Source organism: Athalia rosae, chromosome 4, assembly GCF_917208135.1.
Source record: "Athalia rosae chromosome 4, iyAthRosa1.1, whole genome shotgun sequence".
In the NCBI taxonomy this organism is placed as follows: Eukaryota; Metazoa; Arthropoda; class Insecta; order Hymenoptera; family Athaliidae; genus Athalia; species Athalia rosae.
The window spans coordinates 18,648,503-18,673,810 of NC_064029.1; the positions used below are offsets into that span (position 1 = coordinate 18,648,503).

At 46.0% G+C, this 25,308-nt stretch overlaps 1 protein-coding gene across 2 annotated transcripts in view; it reads left to right on the forward strand.

Annotated features, from left to right (window-relative positions):
• The first annotated feature begins 7,272 nt into the window (after positions 1-7,272).
• Positions 7,273-25,308, forward strand: part of LOC105693597 (protein apterous-like) — a 35,384-nt gene continuing 17,348 nt past the window's right edge. The window contains exons 1-2 of one of the 2 annotated variants that reach the window (XM_020856707.2): positions 7,273-8,927; positions 20,220-21,022. In XM_020856707.2, coding sequence (XP_020712366.2) covers positions 8,880-8,927; positions 20,220-21,022 — 851 coding nt within the window. In that variant the 5' untranslated portion in view covers positions 7,273-8,879. The remainder of the gene's footprint in view (positions 8,928-20,219; positions 21,023-25,308) is intronic. The other variant, XM_012413626.3, reaches the window with a different exon arrangement.

The window sequence follows — 25,308 nt, forward strand, 5'->3', positions numbered from 1 at the left end:
CCTGCTCGAGCCAGCAAAACGTGTGCTCGATTTCTAGGATGAGACTCCGGTTCGCATCTGTCATAATCTCCGGGAATAGGCAGTGATTATTGGCAATCACGTTCCAGATTTAACAACGAAATGGAATAATGAGAAAAATCAAACTATCGGGTCGCTCCTCTCCCATTGAGGCGGCGATCGATCGGTCGCATAAATGTCCGACGAAAGTGCAGCGAGGAGCGTTAATCCTGGTCAGCACCATTGAGCGGCACGCGTTCGTCGGTTTATAAATCGTGGGTCGCGTGAAAAGTTCCGGCGCTCTTCTCGTCCGGCGTGTATAAAGATCGCAGTGAAACATTTTCGGGTGTGAATGGGTGGAGGGCGAGGAGGAGTAGGAGAATCTGAAGGGCAGCGCCGGACACCCGTGTCCGGATCATTGTAACGTCGTTGTAGCATTTGTAACTGGCCGCCGGGTATTATGGGCATTATGGGCATTATGACCCCGATGGGACCCACTACTATACGAAACGTGCTTGCGGGGATACGCCCGGGGACGTACAATGCTCACAATAAACAAGGGGAGGTACGTTTTCGACGGGCTATACATCGCGTGCCCCGAAACGTCCCACCTCCCGATAATCTAAGGAACGACTGGAAAACGACTCGACACCGGAAACCAATGGGCTAAACGGTTTTATTCTTTTCTGTTCCCCGACAATTTTTTTTTCTCTCGTCTCTTTCTTCAAACTGGATACACGGAGGCGAGCAAAAAACGAAAAACGAAAAACGGACACCGGCTCCCGATGAAGAGCGATAGACGAAAAGAATTCGGTGACGTTTTCTTCGCAGCTGCGAAATCGCAACGCGTTGTTTCAGACGTTGCGGCGTTTCAGCTTCCGTACAGCGCATCACGATTTCGTACGAACCGCCCGCCCGGCGGTAACAGGGGCTTCGGCAAATTCAGAGAACCGTCTCTTTGAGAGTCACCACGAGGCAGAAATACATCTTACACAGTACAGCGAGTGAAATACTAGATTTCGTGACTGCCATAAGTTATCCGATGACGCAACAGTGGTGCTCACCCTACCGACTGTCGAAGAACCGAATCACAAGTGAACACCGTCTACTGTCCTCGAGTAGAATACCGCGATTTTGTTCTCGGATTTTTGAACAAAACGAAAAAAAATTGTCCGAATTTTCGGTTGCAGCCTAATTATCCTAGTTAGATATTAAGGATCGCGTGATACTTCTCTTTGGCACGGTAGTACGGAGCTTTTCAAATATAGATCAGGTGTACCGGAAAACTTTCTGGAATTAACGAGTAAAATTTAATTGACGAAACGTCCTTGTGCCCCCGGTGACAGCCAGCGCGAACCGTACAACGAGCGAAAGATCTAGTGCGGGTACACGACTGCAACGTAGACGAGCAATAATGGATCGTCAAAATGAATTACGCGGTGATTTCGCGACGACGATCAAAGAGCGATAATTGGTCCGCTCTTTAACGCGTAATCGGATAATGGGATATCGGAGAGCGATATTTTCGATGCGAACGCGACGTCTTCTTTTCGTTAACCGGTGCGACACCGAATCCGTACGATTCGAAATTGGGAGCCTCTGTTTCGATCTTAGATAGTCGGCGGCAATGGCACCGGGTTTTCTGCTTTGGTGGCGGTACACCTCGAGGGGGGTTTCGTAGTGCGCCAGTGCATCACGGTGAGGACTGTAAATCACGACTATCTTCTTCTCGAGTTCTCTTTGCTCTATATATCGCCTATCCCGCTCGCGTACATAATTCTCTCATTTACAAACACCGAAAGCTCGCAGTGCCCCCCGGTGTATGAAGTCAGCTCTGTTACAGTACATACGCGCGAGTCTCTCTCTCTCTATATACTACCGAGTTGAAGAGTCAGTGCGGGTGCAGCGAGGCAGGCTAAGTTTAGTTATCGCCCTATTTATCTGGGCTACCTCTTATTATAACTCGCGCAACTGTCTAGAAGCTAAGGAGTCCAACGATACGACCGCACTCGTCATCGTTCGCCGATTCGATCGTCGTCCGATCCTCGTATCGCCTGACCGATACATTTACACCCCCAATCCCCCGACCCCCGACCCCCGACCGCGAAACCGAACTCGATTCATCACCACCGCGGGCAACGACTTCGTACCCGACGTTACATCCAAGGTCGTTGCCAATAGGCAATTCGACCGGGGGTTTGATTACGTATCGGTGACCCCTGACTGACCGGCGACGTTCGACTCAAACGTTGCGCGTATACCGGACCCTGCGGAGCGGTCGACGACGCTTTTGTTTACAAAACATCGACCCTCCGCGATGAAATTGATCGAAACTAAAGCACGCGGCGTGCAGATTTCCCACGATTGGGAGAGGTACGGGACACGTAGATTCCGTCGTCTTATCGAAAAACCGAAGAGATTCGTTACATCCGAATTGTCGGACCGCGCAGCTGATCCGGTTGCGTAAATTTTCTCTTTAAATAGTATTTCTCCGTGTAATGCAGTTTACGAGTCGAACGCGTATAGCCGGTATACACGGGGTCGCGTAGCAATAGGTCGAAGGTAGAGCAACGGTGCATTGTGGGTCCGATTCGTGGGGGGTTCTCAGCGGGAGGGTTTCCAACAGTCGACGGGGTGTCCGGAGGTGGCATTGTCCGATCTTCTTGGTCGTGAACTGCATTCACACGCTATACGTTAACAGCATCCTACGGTACAATCGCGCTTTCCTCGGGGCCCTTTACACGGTTTCTCCATTTCGAACGGATCCCTGACTACCGACATCTCTATCTCTCCAAGTTCCGCAGAATAGACGCTCCGACAGATCACCGACCATTTCTAACAAATCGTTACAATATCGCTCCAAAATTGAACGGAATAGAGAGACACACAGGTTGCATCCTTAGAAATTCATTTCTCATTATCTATCGAGGCATGAAACAAAAAATTTAATAGACCAACCGAAGAATAGATACACGAATTTTGCATAGGAGATTTTATGAAAAGAAATCCGGCGATCGCGGGTGACGTTTACGTCGATTATATTCCCCGTGTTCGTTGCATAGATTGGGGGGTTGGGGGCGACGAAAGGTTGGTTTTTCAACGATATCCGGACCCCGGAGCCACGCTGTTGTAGGTGCGGACGTTGTAGCCGCATCGGCCATCGGTATCAGCGAACGAGTTGCATTGTGGTACAGGATATAGGATAGGAATAGGATAGGTGGTGGGTAGCTGCGGATATACCTAATACGTATACAGGCGTACGTTGCGGGGTGAAGCCTGGCGCACAATGCTCGGTGTTGCGGGCAACAGGAAGAAACTTTTGTACCGGCTGAATCCGATCGTTTGGGATTTATACAAGGAAATATTTCCGTGCGATTAGAGCCCGTAGCTCCCGTGGGATACGTGTACCCGTACAATGGGCGGTAACGGCCGCACTAAATACCGCGCGGCATACGCGGCTATACCGCCGACATTCGCGGTGTGAATAACGCCGCGGTACAAAGCCGATTAACAAGCTACACCCACCTATACGACGTATTCTTTTCATACGAACCTGGCACGAGAACTCCGCCGAGTCTCTCGATGCCGTTTCCGTACCTGCCCTGGTTGGGCACCTGCACCCGCACATACGTCTGCGTAGAGTTCGTATCACGTGGGTACAAATCATGTTCGACGACCGCTTATAATGCCGTTAGTCCCGCAACTGGTCTCCGAACGATGGGAAAAAATTGTAGGGAGAATACAAAAGTTTTAGGGGTGGAAATTATATAATCCACGATCAACGATCGGACAACTAACGTTGTTGCATAGTTCACTTGAAGTGTTCGATAAGAGGGCTGCTTAATCAATTCCTTGTGATTTGTAATCTATGTACATACATGACAGAAAAATTTCAAACTCATCGTCGGAATACACTCGTATTGATGATTTGATTTTTCGGGATATCGATAAAATGTGATAAACCTTGTGACGTTTTTTTCTCCATTCGTATTTTCAACGTTATTCAGTTTTTAAACGAGTTACGGAAACGACGAGAATTTCTGTATGAAGAAACAGTTCAATAATTCAGCAAAACGTCTGAGGTAAAATTAAATCAAATAAATGAGTAGCGGGTACATCATCACCTGCAGCTGAATTCCACGTTGCGTTGTTAAAAAACGATGTATAGGAAATAAAAAAAAAAAAAAATAGACGTAGACGAGAAAGAATAGTAACAGAAGAGTGTATATAGCTTGGTATAATTCTGATACACGTACCAGAATACCCCGCACACATATACAGATATAACATTTCCTACCGTAATTTTAAGTTCGTATGGACGTATTAAGCTGCGGACTAGTGAAACAGTACGGCGGTAGTTTTAGACGCTTTATATACGTTTATGGTAATGCCTCGATTGTGCGGCACAGATCTCGCGGCTCGGGGCGCAGCTCAACCGTCACTCTTGATATTATACTGTCAATAGTTCCGTTTTAATGGGCTGATAGAAGAGGCTGATATACCCGCGCGGCTGCACCTGGGAAAGCGAGCTGTACGGCGGGTACTACGGACATGGTTTTTACTCGCGGTGCGAGGCAGGACAGGACACGGCGCGTAGGGTACGTACGGAGAGGATAGGTGTATCGTGCGAGTAGGTATAAGAAAATGCGTGTATGTCCGCCGTCGGCGTCGCGGCGCGTTCAAATTTATGGACCTTTGATCCGTTCGCTTGTGCTGGAGGCGCGGAACGTACGTACGTACGTACGTGGAGAGGTAGGCTACACGGGTAAGCGAACGACGACGCGACCGATCCTGCGCTCTCAAACTGTACGTCGCTTTTCTATGCGCTCGACGACTACTGTTACAGCTAGAATAACAGGAGCCCCGGTAATACGTGTAGCCGTGTAGCGTCGACACAGAAACGTTTTGCGCACAACTCGGAACCAGGGAGGGTTTTGGGTGTGCGGAGGTGATTTCTGCCGTGGAATACACGAGTCGATTCGAACGGTGCGACGCGGCGCATAAAATATGAAAAACTATGACCGCAGAAAGTGCGGTGACCGGATGCAGGGACTCGGCTACTCGGTCCGGTGATCTGCGTCGTTCGGACCCAGCGAATGCAACGAGATGAAAAAATTCAATCTCACCGGAGCGACGCTTAAGCGAATCATCCGCGCTTCGTGAGGTAGATGTATATCTCTATCGGAGGCGATTCAAAAGAACGGATGAGAAGAGACTCGTCTTTTTTTTCATTTTCGTTATACCTATGATGAAAGTAACGTACATCGCAATAAATTGGAGTCACTGCAGCGTTATTTTTGGTACAGTACCAAACACTAGGCGCGTATCACTTGCACTATTTTAATCATTTTCTTGAATACCACATGTATAGTGAAAGCTTTATTGTTTTATCGCAGTTGCGCAATATCCAGTGATAACGGTATGCCCAACAGGCGGTTATGTATGCGAAAAACACACTGTACGTAGGTATAGCGCAAAGCAGTTATGTATATATGTCCCTATAGCGTATAGATATATAAGGCTACGTAATCTGCGGTACAACCGATAATACACATCCGCACATCTAAGGAAATGTGTTATATTATTGAGATTACACGGTGAGTAAGGCACGCATGCACCTACACGGGCATACGCACACAGAGCGAACTTTATTAGCCAATTGATCGGAATCGGAATCTTATCTTGCACGGGTATATAATCGAACGAGTATCGATACATCGCCATATCTTCTTATACCGGTAACACCTGATGTTACATTTTTAGATATGCGTTATACGAAAATTCGATCAGAGTTAGTATACGATTGCGCCATGTTACTCGCTTGCGAATCGAAGGATCAACGCAACGACGATGACGAGAGGGTATATCATTTCTAGAGTTACACCTGTTCTACCGGATGAATCTGACATCAATTCCACATAGTCCTGCACGTACGAAGTCCTTTCTATACAGAGTTCCGTTCGGAATATCGATAATCCAGGGTTGGCTCTGCATAATTCATTCGCAACGTCCTTTTCTACCGCAGAATTATTTCAGATTACCCTGTTCCACTGTAGAATCGACACATGACGGTTCGTTTCTACAGAGTGATACGTTGGGGGCGTTGCACGTGAACATGTACGTTGTATTATAGATTGAATTCACCCACCATTCGGGCCCCCTTATTATCCCGACCGAATTTATTCCACCCCTATGACTGACTAGGGTTGAGATTGCTTGGATGATGTCAGAATGATTCCGTAGAACTAGACTCTGTGGAATAATTATTCCGTAGAACAGGTGTAACTCTGTAGAAGCGAACCTGTAGAACTTTTGCTCTGTAGAAACAGTCCTCTCGCGCGATGACGACTGTCGTGACGCAGATGGGCGGTATTGTATAGACTGATTATCCGGCATTTACCTGTTATATACAGGTGAATCGAAATTAGCGATAGTATCGTCATCGCAGAGTAGGGCCAGAAGCAAGTGTGATCTTTTGTAATGTACTACATTGGAGTACCAGATGTCAAACGTATCAACGCAATCCGCGAGATAACGAACCGTCAATACATGTACGAATACCTGCTTCTCAAATTAATCGAGCGTAATCCAGCTAGTATTCAAAATCCATAACTTGGAACAAGTTTCCGATTCAAAGCACTCTAGATTTCGGTAAAAGTCGTCTTGAGGATCGAAGGTTCATCCTTGAAAAATCATTGAAGCAAACCCTGAAATTGATTTTGATCTACTGTCCTGTGTACCTGATCTACAATAGTGGCAGCGTGCAAAAAAAAAACCGCTGTCTTCAAAGGTCCTCATCGCAAATCAATTCCGAATCGCTGTTCCTGTTCCTTCGATTTCGGCTCGAGTTCCTTTCTACATAATCACATAGCCAATGGTTCGTGTTTCGCACGTAGCGCGCGACTCACGTACGATCCTCGGGTAGAATCGCAATCCATACGATCTACGATTTGGTAGTACGAGCGGAGGTTCCATCAGCGCGGTTCGGGGGTTCCGGTCTCATGCATTTCTCTTAACAAACTTTTGTCGAGTCTGAGGCAATTGCGAGGTATCCGTAAGTCTACTCGCAGGTTGGTTCCCCCTGTTCAGGTTTGCCTGGGGAGTTGGAACGGCTGCCTCCGTATAAAGTAGAATGGTAGGTGGAGCCTGTTCCAAGTGTAGAACTGGTGGGGCACCTGGAGGCTGTCCAACCGACGTTTGCCGCCCCACTTTTCCTGGTTGATATCTGCACCACCAGAGGCTCTGATAACCGTCAAAGCTCCTTCATCTGGTCATTCTCTCACTCCACAACACGGCCCGGGCCGAGTGTGTTCGTTACAGCGCAGCGCGACCCTCGAATACCAACCGTCATAGCACATGCGCGAGCAGCTTTTTAATCAGTGCCGCGAGATGCAGCATCGGCAGTCAAAAATTAGCACGATCGAAAGCTGATGGAATTTTGTCGATTCGTTGAAAAAAAAAAAATTAATTACTTTTTTCCAAAAAAATTGTACACGAACGTGATTGATTAATTGTCGCTCGGTCGCAAGCTCCCATTGACCGTTGAAAAATTGTAGAATCGAGACCATCCTCATCCTCCGCCTGATTCCACCTTACCAAAAACCATATCGACAAATTGACTAAAAAGTGTTCGTCATTATCCGAAGTGGTGCTTGCAAGTGGTGTGCCTTCGACATTAACATATTATAGTGCCGACGGATCTGATTCGATCAGTTTGAAAATTCTTAATTTTAAGACATACAAGAGACAGAACGACTCGTCAAGGGTCTTCCGGAGTGGACTAGACGTTGATCGTTGGCTAGACGTGCGTTTGAGGATTTAAACGTGATCCCGCGGTCGGGAAACGTTCGTATCATTGGGTATGTGAATGTGAATAAAAAAAGAGCGGTGAACGAGTTTGAAATACATGAGACTTCTAGCGCAGCACCTGCTTTTCCAACAGTGCAACGATTCGCCAGAAGTGTTATTAACTACGAGGTGAAGCGAGGAAGAAATTGACTCACCCGTAAGAAGGATAATACCTTTGAGTCGAAAGGACAGTTAGGCCTCTGCCGATTCTTCGACTTTTCGCGGGGTTTTATAATACCGCAAATGTTCATCGAGAAGTAGTACTGACTTTACCTGGTGCCGTCGCGGTTTTACGGCACCCTCGAAAGCTCCGACTTGAGCGACGGGGTGAATCTAAAGTCGCTGGATTAACGATTACTCGAAAAATCAATCGCGACGGTGCGATCGAATCGAAGAGAAAAAAGAGAAGAAAACAAATCTGAGGAAAACTTGGAAAAGTTTCATGAAATCAGCGGCGAAACATGACGAGGACATTGAGAAACAACGTCCAGGACTTTATCTTACAGAGTTCCTTGAACCCTCGATATAAAAAATTATAAAGTTATATATCCGTAGTAGTTAAAAGTTTAATCTAAACCGGAAAACTTGATAATCATATTCCCACCACATCTCGCAGCAATAAAACCCGCCCGACTATCGAATGTTCGAATAATTTATCGGTAAAAGGTCTAACCGATATTAGAGTCCTTGTGAAGGGCAATCGAGGACGCGTGAACAGAGACTGTAGATTAATATATATACATGTAGCAAAGTGTGAAGTGTAAAATATATATTCGAATAGATCGATCTCTTCGTTAAACTCACCAGATCATTCAACCCTTGTAGAAACCTTATTTAACGAAGGGGTGAAAATTTACTGAAAAAATTTCCCTCGAAGGAGTCGATAAGTTGACTACGTCTTAGGGCGGGTTGGACGACGCGCGGCAGACGCCATCTCCGCGTCACCGGCGTCCCTGTCCCCCAGCCCCCTCCCTGCTGCTGTTTCTCGCCCTCAACCCCAAGGCGGGAACCACCCCGCGACAGCAGCAACCCTGATGGGGGTGTATGAGGAGCGCGCCCCTCCGACCACCGGCATGCATTGGGTAAGTCCGAGTCGACATTTTTCCGACTTCGCAAGCTCATTTTTTCCACCCGCACTGACGCGCCGAGTCGCCGAGGGTGCAAAATATCAAGGCAGACTTTCCGAAGCCATCGGAGTAAGAGAATCGCAATGTATCAGATTGTAGGCCAATTGAATTTCGTTTTTGAGTGTTATGTATATTCGTACAATGAATAGTCGGTGATTATGATAATAAGATGGCACACGATCACCTGTTCATTCCTCGTGATCGGACGCCGCATGATATTCAAAAGTGTGAGAGAAAAAAGAAAATTGGAAAAAGAACGAGAGGCGCGATGCGTCCGCACTCTCGGATATGCTCCGCACATTAGCATTAAAATAATCCAAGAATAGGAGAATTAGTGAAATTCATACGGCACCTGAGGTATATTAATCCGCTTAGAGTTTTCCGGGCGCCTTATGGATGCAGCGATGGTTAACGTTGGATTACGTCGCGTTGATTCGCATTAAAAATGTACGGAGAGTTGAACGTCGTTGCGATACGGTAAACGTGTGGCCGACACAATGCCGGATACACGCGTTTTCCAGCGTAATCCAAATCGGTTTTGAGTGACTGTATCCTGGATTCCTGAAAAACTAATGTACGCATATACAGAAGTTTATGAATAGTTATGAGCGACGGCTGAGAACCCTGAAGTAGCTCTATGCGGCCCACTCCCGTTCCTCCCGGACATCGCGTTCGGCTATTCAACGATTACTATCGTTATTATACTCACATCTACCCCGCGTATATTCCTACGGTTCCGGCATCGTAAGGCATGGCAGGGCGCGTATCGTACGGCCAACTTCCAATGGTCTCGTATCAGGTGCACGACGTACTTCTTTCTTCCCCTCGACCGTTCGTATGTATTCCGTGTAACAGCTAAGATTCGAATCATTCCACATTCACGTCGTGTACAGAAATGATTAATCGTAGACAAAGCAGTTCGCTTCACCGCTCCGATAATGGCGGTACAACCGTGTTCATTTATTACAAAGAAAAACGGTCGCGGTTGCACGGTTACTCAAAAACAAATTTCAGAATTCAGAGATCAAGTATAACGAATGATTCGATGACCGTGCGTCTTGTACTCGTTTCTGCTCCGGACCGACGGAATTTCGATGATTTGGAAATGTTGCGATCGACTTATACACCGATCCCACTCGAATCGAAACACCTCACCGCAGGTGGAAATCGCAAGAACTGCGGCTCTCCTTTCGGACGCATTCGGACTTTTAGCTTCATCAAAATTCTGTACGTTAAGGACGTTATGACCAATTGATCGAACGTGTTTCCCGGCTCCCACAGACGTCTTTGACCAGGTATATAAGCGTGTAACGTATAGATATACGCGCTCGCGTCAAGTATAGTTGGGTCGCACGGTCATTTTCTTGGCCAACCTCTTGTTCTCGAATTAATCTAAATTGCCAGGCGTTTATGTCGCGCTCTACGATGTGACTGAAATTAATTGGCGATAAATTATCTCTCGTCCCACCTGTACGGATCACGCATACGTATCAACGCACGACAGACGACATCCTCGCTACCCCGACCCCCGCGCAACGTTCGTTTACCCAAAAAATTGAACGTACCTCTTCGAAATCGGGGAAATATTTGATCGTCGCGAGTGCTGAGAAGTTTTAAATTCCGTCGGAAATATCGTAGAATACTTTTCGTTTCTCCTTTTCATTTTCCATTGTCAATCGGAACACGACGTGTGACGCGTTCGCGAGATTTCTCATTTCGGTATACGGCGCGCGCAAGGTTTGTACTTTGGATCAGTAAATCTTGTTTACCCGTATTTTAAAAATGCTCAATCTTTGCTGTTACTCACCCAACGGCTACGGAGTACTTCTACGGAGAACACGTCGATATCCGCATAAAAGCTATGGCCGGTATAAATCCAGACTACCAGACGTACTCGTCGGGGTTTCCAAAAGGCGACAAGTATAGGAAGTCGTCACCGGCAGGCCTTCGTACCGCTCACTGTTTCCAGCATCTGGTATATCCACCTGTACGCAGAGCCACGTATCGAACCTACGCCCGAATAGAAAGTCATATTTTCACTGATGTATATCACTCGCGAACGGATCAGCTATGACTGGAGACGCACGTAATGCGCGAACCCAAAAGTTGTGCGTTCAAGAATTGAACTAGACGTTGGGAAACTTTCGGTACACCGTTGCGATGAATAAATATTTACGACCCTGCTGAGCATATCGGGACTTCGGTTTTTTTTTTTTTTTTTTTGTTTTGAATCTACAGCTCCACGAAGTATGGAAATCCGATAGCTGGTTCCGCGTGCGATTTCTTCAAACGTATATCGAGTTTTCTGCACCTACGCACACACAACTATTCCTCCCGACCTTTCTATACGTTGTGATATCGCAATATTGCTGCCATATTATCGTCTCTCGCATCCTGCAGCTGACGTAACTGGGGGTTACATATTATTTGATATCGAGCGAGTCCTTCGGACCCGCGTATACCAAGTGCGTATTAATATCGAGGTATTTCCAGAGTTTCATTATGGAGCATGTGGAGTTGGTTTTTTTTTTTTCTTGCGAATTCTTTCATCCGCACAATCTCGTATATGGTACACTTGGTGACAAGATGATGGAAGAAAAAAAAAACATTCGAACAAAACCAAGAAGAAAACTACTTGGCGTGTAATTGATTTTGATTAAGGCTACGCGCTGATGAGATATACTGCGGATACCTGTCGTATATAGTTCGTCCGCAGGTTTCACGAATGAATATATATTCATACGTATATATTATATATATATATATAATAACGTTTGCGTACACGTACGCTACATAGCTTTAATTTACAATACATGATTAGAAAATAATAAAAATCAGATGCGACACACGATACATCCTACACGCTTTCTTATCTCAACTGCTATACGGCTAGGCCACCGCCACATATATATTCATGAGAGAGGTTCGTTCGTTTCATACATAGCGCGAGTATCTCCGGTCCCTCGATCTATTCCGTACGTATACTACGTGGTATACTTGTACGTACGTAAACGTCGGTGTGCAATAAGAGCGTACGTATAATTTGAAACGCGAATAATTATAATTACATTGCGGTCGAGGATCGGTCAGGTGAGAATGGACGAACGAGAGCTTCCTCTCAAAAATGTCCGAAGCGAAGGAGATGAATTGCATGATCATAGAGATGTGAATGAAAATGGGACGAAGGCGTGTGAAAAGATGTATCGAATAGGATACCAAAATCCACGAAGGATTCGGCGTTGGGTATAAAAATCGTTTCTAATCCTCATCGTCGCCGATCCGCATCGCGGTAGACCGGCGAATCGTTCTGGATTTACAACATTTTCGTTTCCACGTTATCAATTCCGTCAGGTTGGCGCCGTTGCGTCTCTGGTAGAAGAGCTTTCGTAAACAATTATCATCGGCAGTCGCGTCTCGGGAGCTGCATGTCACGACATGGGAAGAGAGGGAGAGGGGGCGAGCGGCGCGGAGTGAAAATTACCGCGGCAGGGAAGCGAGATGAGAATTAGAGAGCTTTAAATATACCAAGCAAGTAGGAGTGGAGCGCCGCGCGTTTCATTATCGCGTTATATAGTATTATATTATATTATAACCGAACGGAGAAAGAAGGAATGAGAATTATTATTGTTTTGATGAGATAAGAGCGGGAGACCACATCGCTCCAGCGTGTCTGGTCGCGATAGCCGGGCTGCGGGTCTCAAAACTAATGTATTAATATATCCGTGTAAATACACTTGTACGTGCACCACACACACGCACACACACACACACGTCGTATACATATGCAGTTGGAAACACGATTCACACGGATATAATTTATTATCACATCGTACCTACGTACGGCTACCTATGTACGATCGAATCAGATCATCGTCGATTTGACCCATCGGGTATACCTCCTACTCGCAAATGTCTTTCAGAGTCTCACGCCTTTTTATTTTTGTTCTTTGATTTTTTTTTCTTCTCATCTCAGAAAATTGGATCACGAGTGTGCGATATGGCAGATAGGGAGTTTTTTTTTTTTTTCTTTGCGACGAATCAATTCGTGTACGCGCTAATTATTATTTTTGTACAATATTATATTTACACGCGAATTGCGATACGTTCACATGGAAATCTTCGAAGAGCTACCGTTCCCACCACGTGCAAGATACTATTCGCTCTTCTGGGCAGCGTTGAAATTATTTTTTAACCGCATGGAAACGTTGGAGATCAATTTTTTTTCATTTATCGAAAATTTCAAAGTGTTCTGCTTGATGGACAGACAATCGATCGTAGATATCTCCGAGTTATTTCAATCATTGCTGTAAACTAATTTTTTGATCGTTATAATCTTGAAGCACGTGCGGTTATATTTCTTATCTTTAGCAGTTTTCGCTTATCTCTTTCCATATACGGCTATATGTAATTTTCTTCTTTTTTCTCCTACGTTTTACCCAAAAATGGAACTATAATAGATTCCAATTTTGATTTTTATTTAAAAATAACTCATCTGCTGACTTCAAACTTGTAATTCGAATTTCTCTTCGTATAGTGCAGCCTAGTGAGGATACTCGCAGATTCTCCGGAGTTGGAATAATTTTTTTTTTCTTCGGAAATCATCCCTGCGCTATCTATACACGTTGCCATTTTCTTCAGTTTTTTTTTATCTTTCCCTGCGAGCTGCGAAAAAATTATTCATCAATTATTAAAATATTGAATTTTGTGCCCAGTGTCTCCGCGCCACTCGTACAATCAATGTCCGAAGTTTATAAAAGCGGTCAAAGGTCGATAGCTGCTATATTTCGACGAAAGCGAGCTGCGTGCTACGCGGAGAGCGTCGCGAGACGACGAATAAACCGATGAATGGATCCCCGCTTATATTGTATCGTTGGCAACCGATTGCTCGCGAAATTGAGTCCGAGAATATTCGCAGTCTTCGATCACCGAACGATCGATCCCTGCGATCGTCGAAGAAACGAAACATCCGATCGATTCATCATCCCCTGCATCGGGGGCATTCCGCAGGGTGACGACTCGGGAGTTCGACGCGGGGACGACGACCGACAACGAAATTTGATCTGAATTCGACTCTTCATCCGAGTTCGTCGCATCTGACTGAAAACCGTGTCGTGGGTGACTCCGCGGCAATTGCCACGTGATCGGAGTAATCCGGAGGTCAGGTCGTGCAGCATTGTGACCTCGAAGCTGCTTCAGCTCCACGCGCCGATAGCCACTGTACATTTTACGTCCCCCGGGGTCCATGTGCCGCGCGGCAGCAGCCGCAGACTTTGGTTAATCGTGTTATTAATTTTCACGTACTTTGAAATAACAATATAACGGATTTACCGAAATACATACAGCGTAAAATTGTTGCTTGTTCGTATCTAACGTATTTATCATTGCGAATTGTGTGAATTGTTATTAATATTGTTTATTAATATTTTCTTTCTTAGTTAATGTTCGTTTCTTCAATATACGAGTCAAGTGCGATACACATGTGAATTTTCATAGATTTGCCCTTCGTAATCACGTCGTACTATAAATATACCGTACGAACACAAAATACAAGGTATTCGTATGTGTAATGGTAATTCTTATCGTCCAACATGGACCCTTGATAAAAAAAGTCGATGCGAGATTCCGGGGCAAATGTCAAAGTATGGAATCGGAGTAATTCGTGTAGGTATTTAAATTCGATGAAAAATAAAATTTTGGGTAAAAGAGCGAAAGACAAAAAAAATAAAAAAATCAACCTCCGCCGCGGAATAATCTTCGTCGACAAATTTAGAATGTGAAAACAATTTTAAGTCGGACACGTCGCGCGCTATTACCAGCGAAGCTGTATCGATTCAAAATTACGTGAACCACATCAGCTACCGTTGATGCCGTTTTTATTACACTTTTATTTTTATTCGGCTCACGGTTACAGACGCAATACGTACTTACAAACGATATAAAACGAAAGGAGAAATACGAGATAAAAGTAAAAACAGATCAAACAATCCTCGGTCCAAAAAACAAGGAAAAGTAAAAAACCTGATGTACATGAAAACTGCGGGAATCTGATTCCCAAAAAAAAATTCAACGCACTTCCAACGCGTGCAAGATGCTGCGCGGATTTTTTTTTTCAAAGTTAAGATCGAAAGAAAAAGGATGGAGGTAAGGAAGAGCCGATGTAGAAAAGGTAGGAGATAAAAATTGAAGTACCCGTGCAGGTGCAGGATTTCCATATCTCTCGGACGGGTCGTAGCGAGGATACGGTACGAAGAGTGTCGATGAGTTTATTGGTGGGTACGCGGACGTTGAGAGGGTCGCGGCACGGGACGTTTGTGAGTTTGAACCGCGTGGTATTCGCTGGGTTGGAACGAACGCGATTAGTACAGAGGCTCGCTGAGGACTCTCGAGTCTTAAACACTGTAATAATATCGTAGATTTCACTTCGACCAATGCCAGTCCAGCAGCTGTTGTACAGCCTTCGACAACCTTGCGGTCATGTGCGGTCGCCCGACGACCGGACAACCGCGAACCGTTCGCTACGCCGGGCCGTATTTTACGTGGAGTATTATCGAGCCCCGCAATAAGAGTCGAGAGCCAAAGCCGGAGCTATGCGCGCCGCTGCTCCTCCGGGCTCGACTAACTCCTCCCGCGGCACCTCCGACTCCGAGTCTGGACTGCTACCTACTTCGAAGCAGCAGCACCACCGCCGAACCTGTCTAACATTAAATCGTGTCTCTGCCTCTTCGTTTTAATTACCCCGTCGCCATCGGATTCATAGCCCTGTTCCACATCCAATCTCCTATCCTGTTCCGTCCTAGCTGACGCTACGATCGCCGCTGCTCGTACCCGAAGCTTGCGTTTGTCGTGTTCGTTCGCGATCACGTGTAAATTTCGCATGCGAGGCATTCGCGGTGATATTCTAGCGATGATTTCGCCCGCTCTCTTTGATTACGATATTGGGCCTATCGAATTCCAGAGATTCATCCGCTTCTTTTTCTTCCCTTTAGTTTTTGCGTTGAGAGTCGATCGGTAATCGTTCGTACGCTGCAGGGTAAGTAGTATTCCGTCGTGTATTTTCGTGATTTTTTGCGAGTCGTTTTTTAAGAGATGAAATCTGATACGAGTATAATGTAACGTAGTACGGAAATATCATGAAGTATAGTTTCCTGTGTTTTCTGGTTTTATCGCCGATCTCTTGGAAGTCGAGGAGCTTTATAAATGTTCCGTGCAGCGTTATTTTCTTCGTACATGACACCCTCGTACGCTGACGTTTAAAAATAAAGTCCGAGCCAATTACATTCCGAAGAAAGAATTCGCACGTCCAAATGAGAGAAAAAAGAAAGAGAAAACTTCATTTTCACCGCCCAGGAAATCTATGGACGTGCTTTCGAGTTGAAATTCTCGTTTAAAATCACCTACGTACGATTCCACAGACGTGAAGTTTAGTTACCAATGAAACATCGATCGCTGTTCGGAATCGTGAACAGGAATTGATGACTTTTCTATTTTATACTACAGCAGAGACCGCAGACACAACGTCGACGGGTACCACCTCATAGACCTAGACGATGACTAATTAGTCCTCATCTAATTGCGTCGCGCTTGTTAATACTGGCTGTTCACAGTTATCATTATTCAATAACCGAAAGTGGGATATTTCTGTAGCGATGTACACGTAAAAGTTAATAGGATGTCGAAGGCCAGCAAAAAATGAGATAAAAAATTCGAAAAAAAAAAAGAACGATATCTAGAATTACAAAAGAGGAGAATTGAATGCGAGTAGCGGATCTCGCGGCGTCGAAGGTATCGCGAATTCTTCTCGATAAAAGGCAAAAAGATGCGCGCGGAATGTAGAAAATTTGGGGCTACGTGAATCTCAATTCCCGCGGTCCGGTCGATCTACTATTCGTGGTCCGGTAAAACAATACGGGCTCGCTAGAAAGCAGATAAGAGCTATCGTTGACCGCGTGCCAACTGCCGCCTACGCAGCATCGGCATCAGCAACAGTATTTTACCTATAGGGCGTAACAGCCGGTTGAACATAGAAAGCGCGATAGACGTCCTTCATTTTCTGTGCAGTCGCATGCAAACGGAATCGCGCGGTTCGTTTTTCTCGCTTTTTGCCCCTCGAATAAGCAGCGGGTTTTCACGAGAGGCAGAAGCAGTTTGAGTCCAGTAGGCAGCTATGCAGCACCAAAACTCTGCAGTGTAACGTCGCCTATATAAAGTTTATCGCTGACCGCAGTCACCGACCAAGGAAGCCGATAGCGCGAGCCCCACCAATACTCGTTCTCAAATCGCCGCGAATAGGCTCGAGGTCATTCCGAGATGAAACTCTGCTCCGGACCGTTGCGGAGGACCTTAATTCACCGAACAATATTCCCCGGTTTTCCATCGCAGCCTCCCAGATGCAGTCAGCTGTGGTGGTTAGCTGCCTCGAGAAATCGGCAAATTTTTCAACCGACGTGACTGCAGAAAAAAAAAAAAAATACTTATTATTCAGCGCACATGTCAGGGGAGAAAAATCGTGCATGGAATATATCAGAGAAAATCCAATGGTCGTAAAAACATGATTCGTATAAATGATCGTAGTTCGAATCGAAGAAAAAACGTCACCGCGGTTTTCGGAACGTTATCTCTCCAGAGTGCGTAATATTTATTATGAGTAGTGTATACAGGAAAAGCGATGCGACGTTAAAAGCATAAAAATAAATTCTTCCCTATCTTCCTCCTTCTTTTTTCTCAAAGTGCAAATAACGGTACAGAAAATTTTTTTGAATCATTTATAACAGGATTTTACAAAGATCCCCGAACTCCGCGGTCGATCTACAATTATCTAATCCACGAAGCCAGGGAAATGATCGAGTCGCGGCCCATATTCGAATGACGTGTGTAACGTTGTCACCGAAGTCAATGGGGCTTTGCGGGGCTACGTCAGCGATGGCCTTTACAAAGAGAATTGAAACGAACGCGTCTCCAGGTCCTTCTTAAGGGTAGGGCTTTATTATGCTCGAACATCGTCCGCGTCCGGGAGAACGAATAAAAACCTAGCGCGTGTAGAGGTCCTCCTCAACGGAAAAGAAGATGAAGACAGAAGGAAAAATAAGAAAGGGGAGTCCGGGCACCTCGGTGGGTCATCGTGCGGTGCGGAATAGCCGCTATTGTCCCGCAGCGTGGTAGCGAGGTAGGACGGGCGACAGGTGACCGTGCGAGGCTTTGCTCCAGCGAACAATACAGCCCTGTCAAGCCGGGTCTAAACTGTTTGTAGAGTTTAATACCTTAATCATCGAAAAGCCACTTGAAGAGCTCTCGGCTCCGGCTCTCAGATAGAGTCGGATAGGAGGGAGAGCGTAGCGGGGCTTTGGGAGTCGAGAGTGTCTTTGAGGCGTCATCCTCGCGCTGCGTGTCGTGCACGAGGACCCCTCGAAGATTTTAATTTTTCTTACCTGCGCGACCCGCGTATTCTTACCCCCGTGCAGAGCTCGCGTCTCCGTCCGAATGGCCACGCGAGAGATGAAGGTGATTTACGGGCATACCGTAATTCGCTATGTAAATTGAAACCGGCTTCACCACAACAAATCGCGCGAGAACAAATTGCGGTCAACTTGTCAGATTCGCTCCGGAAGACGTCCGTGGTTTGTCGCTTTTATGCCTTACGTACGTATTATACAACGAGTTTCAGCTGTACGACTCTGTATTTATTTGGTTCTCATCGAAATAAAATGCGAGTTAATTTCGGATCGCGTCGGACGAGATTTCGACGTCTCACGAGTCGCAGTTCTCCCTATTTTGAAATTTTCCGGGGCACGGAGGTGTTCGAATTTGGAAATTGAATTCGGTTCTTCCGCTCGCGCGAATACCGGGTTACATGGTCGGTATAAAACGTGGCACACGATCGCTCTTCTTCGCCGCTCGTGCAGGTATATATCCATCCGCAGGTATTACATGCCATTGGCGGCGAGGAGTTCGGAAACAATAATTTATGTCTCTCGAAGAGCACCGCACGCTGACATTGAAACACGACGGGCGTTCCGATTGGCTGAGACGAGCGCCTTATAGGGTTGCGCACATGCCCTATCCTCAGCGACATCCATCAGCGTCGTCTTGGCTGATCGGCAGCACGCAGGCGGTCGCTGTCACCTCCGATGCAACGACGACTACCGGTAGGATTCAACGGTCGCACAATTCGCCGGGAAACTTTTTAGCCAATCTCCTCGCGATCGTTTGGAAGAACCATTCCGCAACGCGTGGGTATCGTTCGATAAACCACGAGTTCGGTTCCCGCGCTTCGTTTTCAAACGCACTTGAAATCCTGTACGTTTCCTACGATCACTGCCGATCCGAAGCGGGAGAAAAAATGGCAGAGGGAAGAAGAGGAGAAAAAAAAAAAAAAACCGAACAGAGGCAGGCGAGGAGTTCGGAATGACATTTGTCATGGCATATTTATGACGCGGAGGGACGTGCAGCCGGCTTGTAAATTTTTCCCCGCGTCAGCCGCAAGAAAACCTGTACGTAACGTTCGATCGCCACGTAATTAATGGGAACAAACTTTCCATAACTTCAACGATCGCGCACCGAGCGTAAAAACGAGCCTTTATAGTTTACTGAATTTACAGTTTACTTCCACTGCGGCAACTCCTGCTTACTCCGCCTCCAGCAGCTCGTAGCTTTATTCTAGAATTCAATCTATAGCCTCCTCCCGTATAACCGGTAGCCGAGTAAAACAAAATGAAGTATCGAGTTAAATGAAATGAAATGTGATAGCCAAGATTCTCCGTGCGACCGCTCCGGAGTGGGGACTTGAATCAAATGATCCAATACGCTGGTAATAATTATGCAGTAAACACTACGGTTCTCCAACGATGTATATCATCGCACGTAATGAAAAAGAGAAGATACATTTTTATCGATACCAGTGGAAGTAAAACTGGTAATACCTTGGCGTTAAATTCATCGCCAAGAGCAGTTCTCCAAGACCGTTCGTAACGAAACGCCGTTATGTAGCAGGGCTCGTGAAAATTCCGTAGTAGTTCGATAATCCGACTGCGATTCCACAGCGTTCGGCCACCAAACGGAAAAGACAAAAAACCCCCCCCCCCCTGCCAAATCGAGTGATTTGCATCACGTCGCCCAAAACACCCGGAGAAAGTCCGGATCCGGCAATTTTCAGATGTCATTGACACCGCGTCTCTGGTCACTGAGTGTTGCCGGGGGCCCCGTTCAAAAGCCGAGTCGAATGTTCTGAATCGTTGATTGTGTTGGTTTCAGCAGCCTCCAACCTCCCAGGAGCGAGGAAGCGGCTTGGGTCTGGGGTGCCAAAGTGGTCCAGGAGGTACAGCGGGGGGTCCGAATTCGGTGGACCAGGCACGCGACCTTTCCCCCTGCCTTCCCGCGTCGATGGGTGACGCCGCTCGACCGACGACCTTACCTTGCAGTCCTCCGAGCGTCCATCACCACGGTTCCTCCCACCACGCGACGACGACCTCCCTGCATCAGACGCACTGCGGACCGAACAACAATTGCTACGACGGTACCTCGTACAACAACGAATCGTCGAGGGAGTACGCTTCCTCCCCGAGGGGCGAAAGGACCCAGCAGTCCTCCCCCGAAGGTTTCAGAATCAACGCCTATCCCTCGTCCGCCGGATGCGGCGGAGGGGGCGGAGGTCAGGATTATCACAGAAGCGGCTACGAACACCAAACGAACATCTCGATGGCCCCCCACGCCGTTCATCACCACCAACACCAGCTGCAGCACAACCAGTCCCACGATCATCATCACCATCATCATCATCATCACATTCACCAAACACCCGAGCATCTCAGAACAGTGCCAAAACTGGAACCGCCGAGTCCCACGCCTCCCTCGCATTCGGAGGACCCTACGCCACCCGGAATCGTACTTTGCGCCGGTTGCGGCCTCAGGATATCGGACAGGTTTTACCTGCAAGCGGTGGACAGAAGATGGCACGCCGCGTGTCTACAGTGTTCGCATTGTCGGCAAGGACTCGACGGAGAAGTAACATGTTTCAGCAAAGATGGGAATATTTACTGCAAAAAGGACTATCATAGGTGAGTTGAGTTTTTTTTCCACCTTCTACCTTTTCGCAGTCCGTACGGAGGACGAGTCCCGCGTTATCCGGATTGGAGTAAAACATTCGCAGCATGTAGTCCCGGCCTTGTAAGGACGAGATAAACGCTTTGCAAAGACTGTTGCACGATACATTGGACGCCGCAAAAATTAAAAGTCTTATCGGTCCCTCACTTTTGTTATCCGAGTCGTTAAAAAACGTGGCAATAAATTCGGAAGAGGGGTTCCTTTCGCGGTGTATCGAGAGATTCGTTCGAAAAGTACAGGAAAATCCGAGAACGACTACAAGTTATCGAGGAGATTTCGAACACGTAATTGTCGGAAGAGGCTGGGGAAAACATTTAGCGTTGAATATTTCAGCTAGAGTCTCACCCAGAAATAGAACGTCGAAATCAAAATTCTTTCGTTTGATCAGCATCTCGAGGAGAAGCTCAAATACCCAACGAATCGGCATTTCATCCAGATAATTTTCACCCACCGTTCTCAGGATGTGGGATGCTGTTTTTGCAAGTTTCTTTTTTTTTTTTTTTCTTGTTCGTTCTTCGTCGCATGACTGAACGTTCAAACGTTTCGTTGGAACTTCGACGTTGTACCCGTAATCTCTTAATTGAAAAAACTAAAAGTAGTATAGCTGTATAAGAGCGACGATCAAAAGTAAACGTCTTCGGGGTACCACGAGGATCTTCTGTTTTACGACGTCCCGCTACCTCTCGAATCGTAAAGGGAGAGAACGACGACGACGTGGCAAATTCCTCAGAAAAGTTTCGTTGCGTGTGCGTAACCGACGTTCGTACAGACGATTACGGTTGGGAGGATGGACCTGGATCCCCATACCTTATAAGTTGTTGAATTGTTTGTCGAGATATTTCGTCTGCACCAAGCAAATTGCAGGTGGAAACGATCGTACGATTAGAATGCTCGCTGAAATTCATAAATACTTTTTTCCGTTAGATCGTTTTGCGAGTGCGTTGATATTGCGGTAAAAATTTTCCGAGTTGATTTTTTCCTTTTGTTCGACACTTTCTCGTATTACGGTCGGGGAAATGATTAAAAGTTGAGTAAAATCTGATAGGTCTTCGTCCATCTCTTCGCCTCATTCGCTTATCAACGACCGAAGATAAAGGAAAAAAATTTCTTCACTCTTTTTCCTCGACAAACCAAATAAAGAACTATACGACCCGTGGCGACTACTCTGTTCGTCGGAGTGAAATTACGCAATCATAGTCATGGTAAATATGATATAACATTGGAAATGTATGTTCAGAAATTTGCATTGTATATTCAGAGTTGTGTAGTGCAGAATTATAATACGTACGAGAAAATCTAGAGGAAGAACGTCGCCGATTCTCCTCCACATGCGTGCAGTGGAAAGGTATGCAGCTGCGTGATAAAGTAGAAAAAAGATAAATTGAAAATAGAAGAATAATAAGAATCTAAGGTCCAAGGATGGAGTCGAACACGAAAACTACGTGATACCGACCGCGTGTCTACTCGTAGTTATTTTTCCGATCCTCGTGACCCCAATTTCTGTTCGTCTTGCAGATTAGGTTGCGCAACGGTGTTTCTTTTATATTTGTTTTAGTGGTCGATGATAAAGTTATTACACATATCGTGAGCGTTACAGTTAGATTTCTGGTATTTTCGATACCCGCGCGATGTAAAAGCTCCCCGTTACAACTCAATCGAATTCTAATTGTAAGAGGTATAATTAACGATTTGAAACGAATCGAGTTACCCCCGCCCTCGCAGCATCTCCGCTTCAGAGAAGTTTCCAAGTTTGAGATTCTGTATCGCTTCCAAGAAAAATACGATTGTCTGCGAAACAACGACGGTATGACGGCTACTTCGTTGCAGCAATTACTAGTTACGGACAAACGATTACGCCCATGCCTAAAGCAGAAATATCGTGGGTACCTGTTGCCTGTTATCCATTAGTGCACCGGCAACTGCAGCTACTACCGATGCGGAGCAATTTTCCCCAACTTCTTGTACATACTATAAACGAATTTAAACGGTTTAAAGAGTAACAAAAAAAAAAAAAAAAAAAAGGGGGAAAAATAAACCGAACCAATACTTGAAAACTATTTAGCGTACGACGTATATATGTATATACACGTACTTGTTGTTTCTTATTTAATTAATTACTCAATCGTTGCGCCGTGGAGTCTTTGGTTTTTTGTAACCGTAGAATAATAGGATAGTCGGAGGTATAATAATAAGGCAGAAAGCACCCGTTGCACGGCTGCAGATCGCGGCAATGTTGTTTCAGAGGCTCGTCACGGTTTAATTAATCTCTCGATATTTCCCGGTTCTTAATGCATACCTATCCGTAAAGCACGTAATTTATCTCACCTGAGTTAGTTAACGATCACCCCACCGATCGATCACGCTATATGCAGCGGGGATACTTGCATTTTCTCCCGATTTGTTTCTTTGCTTTTTTTCTTCACTTTTTTTCTTGCACCGTCCAATATTATCTTCATTTTTTCTTTTTTTGGTCCTGTACCACATCCACCGGCGTACCGTGATTATCGCAGGCTCGGTTACGTTAATAAGAATTCTCTCACGTTCGGTGCGGCGCGTACAGTTTCCTTTCCGAGAAACAATTGCAAGCGACAGGTAGGTAGGACTTACACGGAAATCACCTGCTCTTACCACTATGGTCTCTTCACTCATTTACCCCCATGTCTCGACGTACCGCCTAGACCTCTTTTTTTATCCCCAACTCCGTAAACGCTTTCAACCTGGTTCGAATAAATCAAACGATTCAACACGTGAGCGTGATTCGCCCTGACGAAATAAAAGGGGGAAAATGTAAGCAGAAGTCGCGGGTTCCTTAGCTCTGCGAAGAAGCGTCGCAAGCAATTAGGCAGTGTAATAATTACAGCGCGGAAGATAGGTTAAAGCTCCGGGTGCATTTGCGAAGGTGCATCTAAAAGACGGGACGTTTCCCGTCACGAAAGAAACAACAACGTCGCGCGATGCGAGGCCGCGACAACGCGTGTTTCGGCGTACAGGTAAATTGTAAAACTTCGTCGAGGAACTGGTGTGCACGCCGGAATAACGAGGAAATTGTAGCTCGCCCGTAGTAGTATTCGCATGCGCGATCATCAACGGGTGCGTTGTCATTAGCAAAGACATCGCGTGTCTGATATTATATTTCGCTCGTTCCTACGGTGCATTTATATTTATCGCACACGGTGCGAGGGGACATCATCTGCCGCCGCCGCACTTCACCCGCCGCCTCGCGCTGCACTTCTCCGGCGGAGATTTCGTCTCTGCTTTTTTTCCCTAGCTCGCGTTATTCCTCCCCCGCTGACACCCACTTGCGCGAATATAGAAGCGAATCTTCGTACACCGACAAGATTATACGGTTTCTTCCGTATCTCTGGACGTCGTTATCGAGATAATCGCGAACGCTCGGGCCACAAGTTGCGACGAAATTCACCTCGACGTCTCAACGAAACGCGCGTGGGACGTTCCCTCATATCCGTTTCATGGTCATACGAGTACGGTGTACGACCTGCCGGAATAGGTGTGCGAATATGAATTCGAAAAGGGTGAGGACAACGCGGATTTGTTATCCGTTATTTGTCTTAAACTAATTTACGTGCAAATGAAGGGCTCGCGGCGATCCGTCGTACGTTAAATTTATTACGAGCTTCGCATTTCGTCTACAGTTCAATCCTGTTGCAACACTGCGGAGTAAGCTTGTCGCGTGACGTCTCGGATCGCCCGGGTGGTTTCGTCGTAAAAATTGCCTGCGCGTAAAGAGGTGGCTGTATTTTCACAGCCCGCTACTTCCGGGATCATTTCTCTCTTTGGTTATTTTTTTTTTTATTTTTATTTTTTTTTTTACCCCTCCTTCCTTTCTTCTTTGATCTCAATTTTACACGCTCGTAATCGCAACAGCAAGTATTATAATATAGTTCGCATGCGTCCGAGGTTCTCAAAATTATTTCGCACGTACCTGAAACGATTGAAAATTTCATTCTCACCAAGGAGTTACCTTTCGGATGGAAAATTTCAAAAAAATGAACAAACGAAACACAACGAAGTATTCGTGTAACACTCGCGATCATGTTGTAAAACATGTGGGTATACGTATATAAATACATGAAACACAAGGCATCCGCGGAGTTGAAACTGCAGAGAGAAACACGCAGTTCAAGGTGGATAGTATAACGTATCGCGTGCTACGGGTAAATTACCGTGTATAACAAAGTATCGAAAAGTACCCACTATCGCGTATCTTTTCTCTGTACTC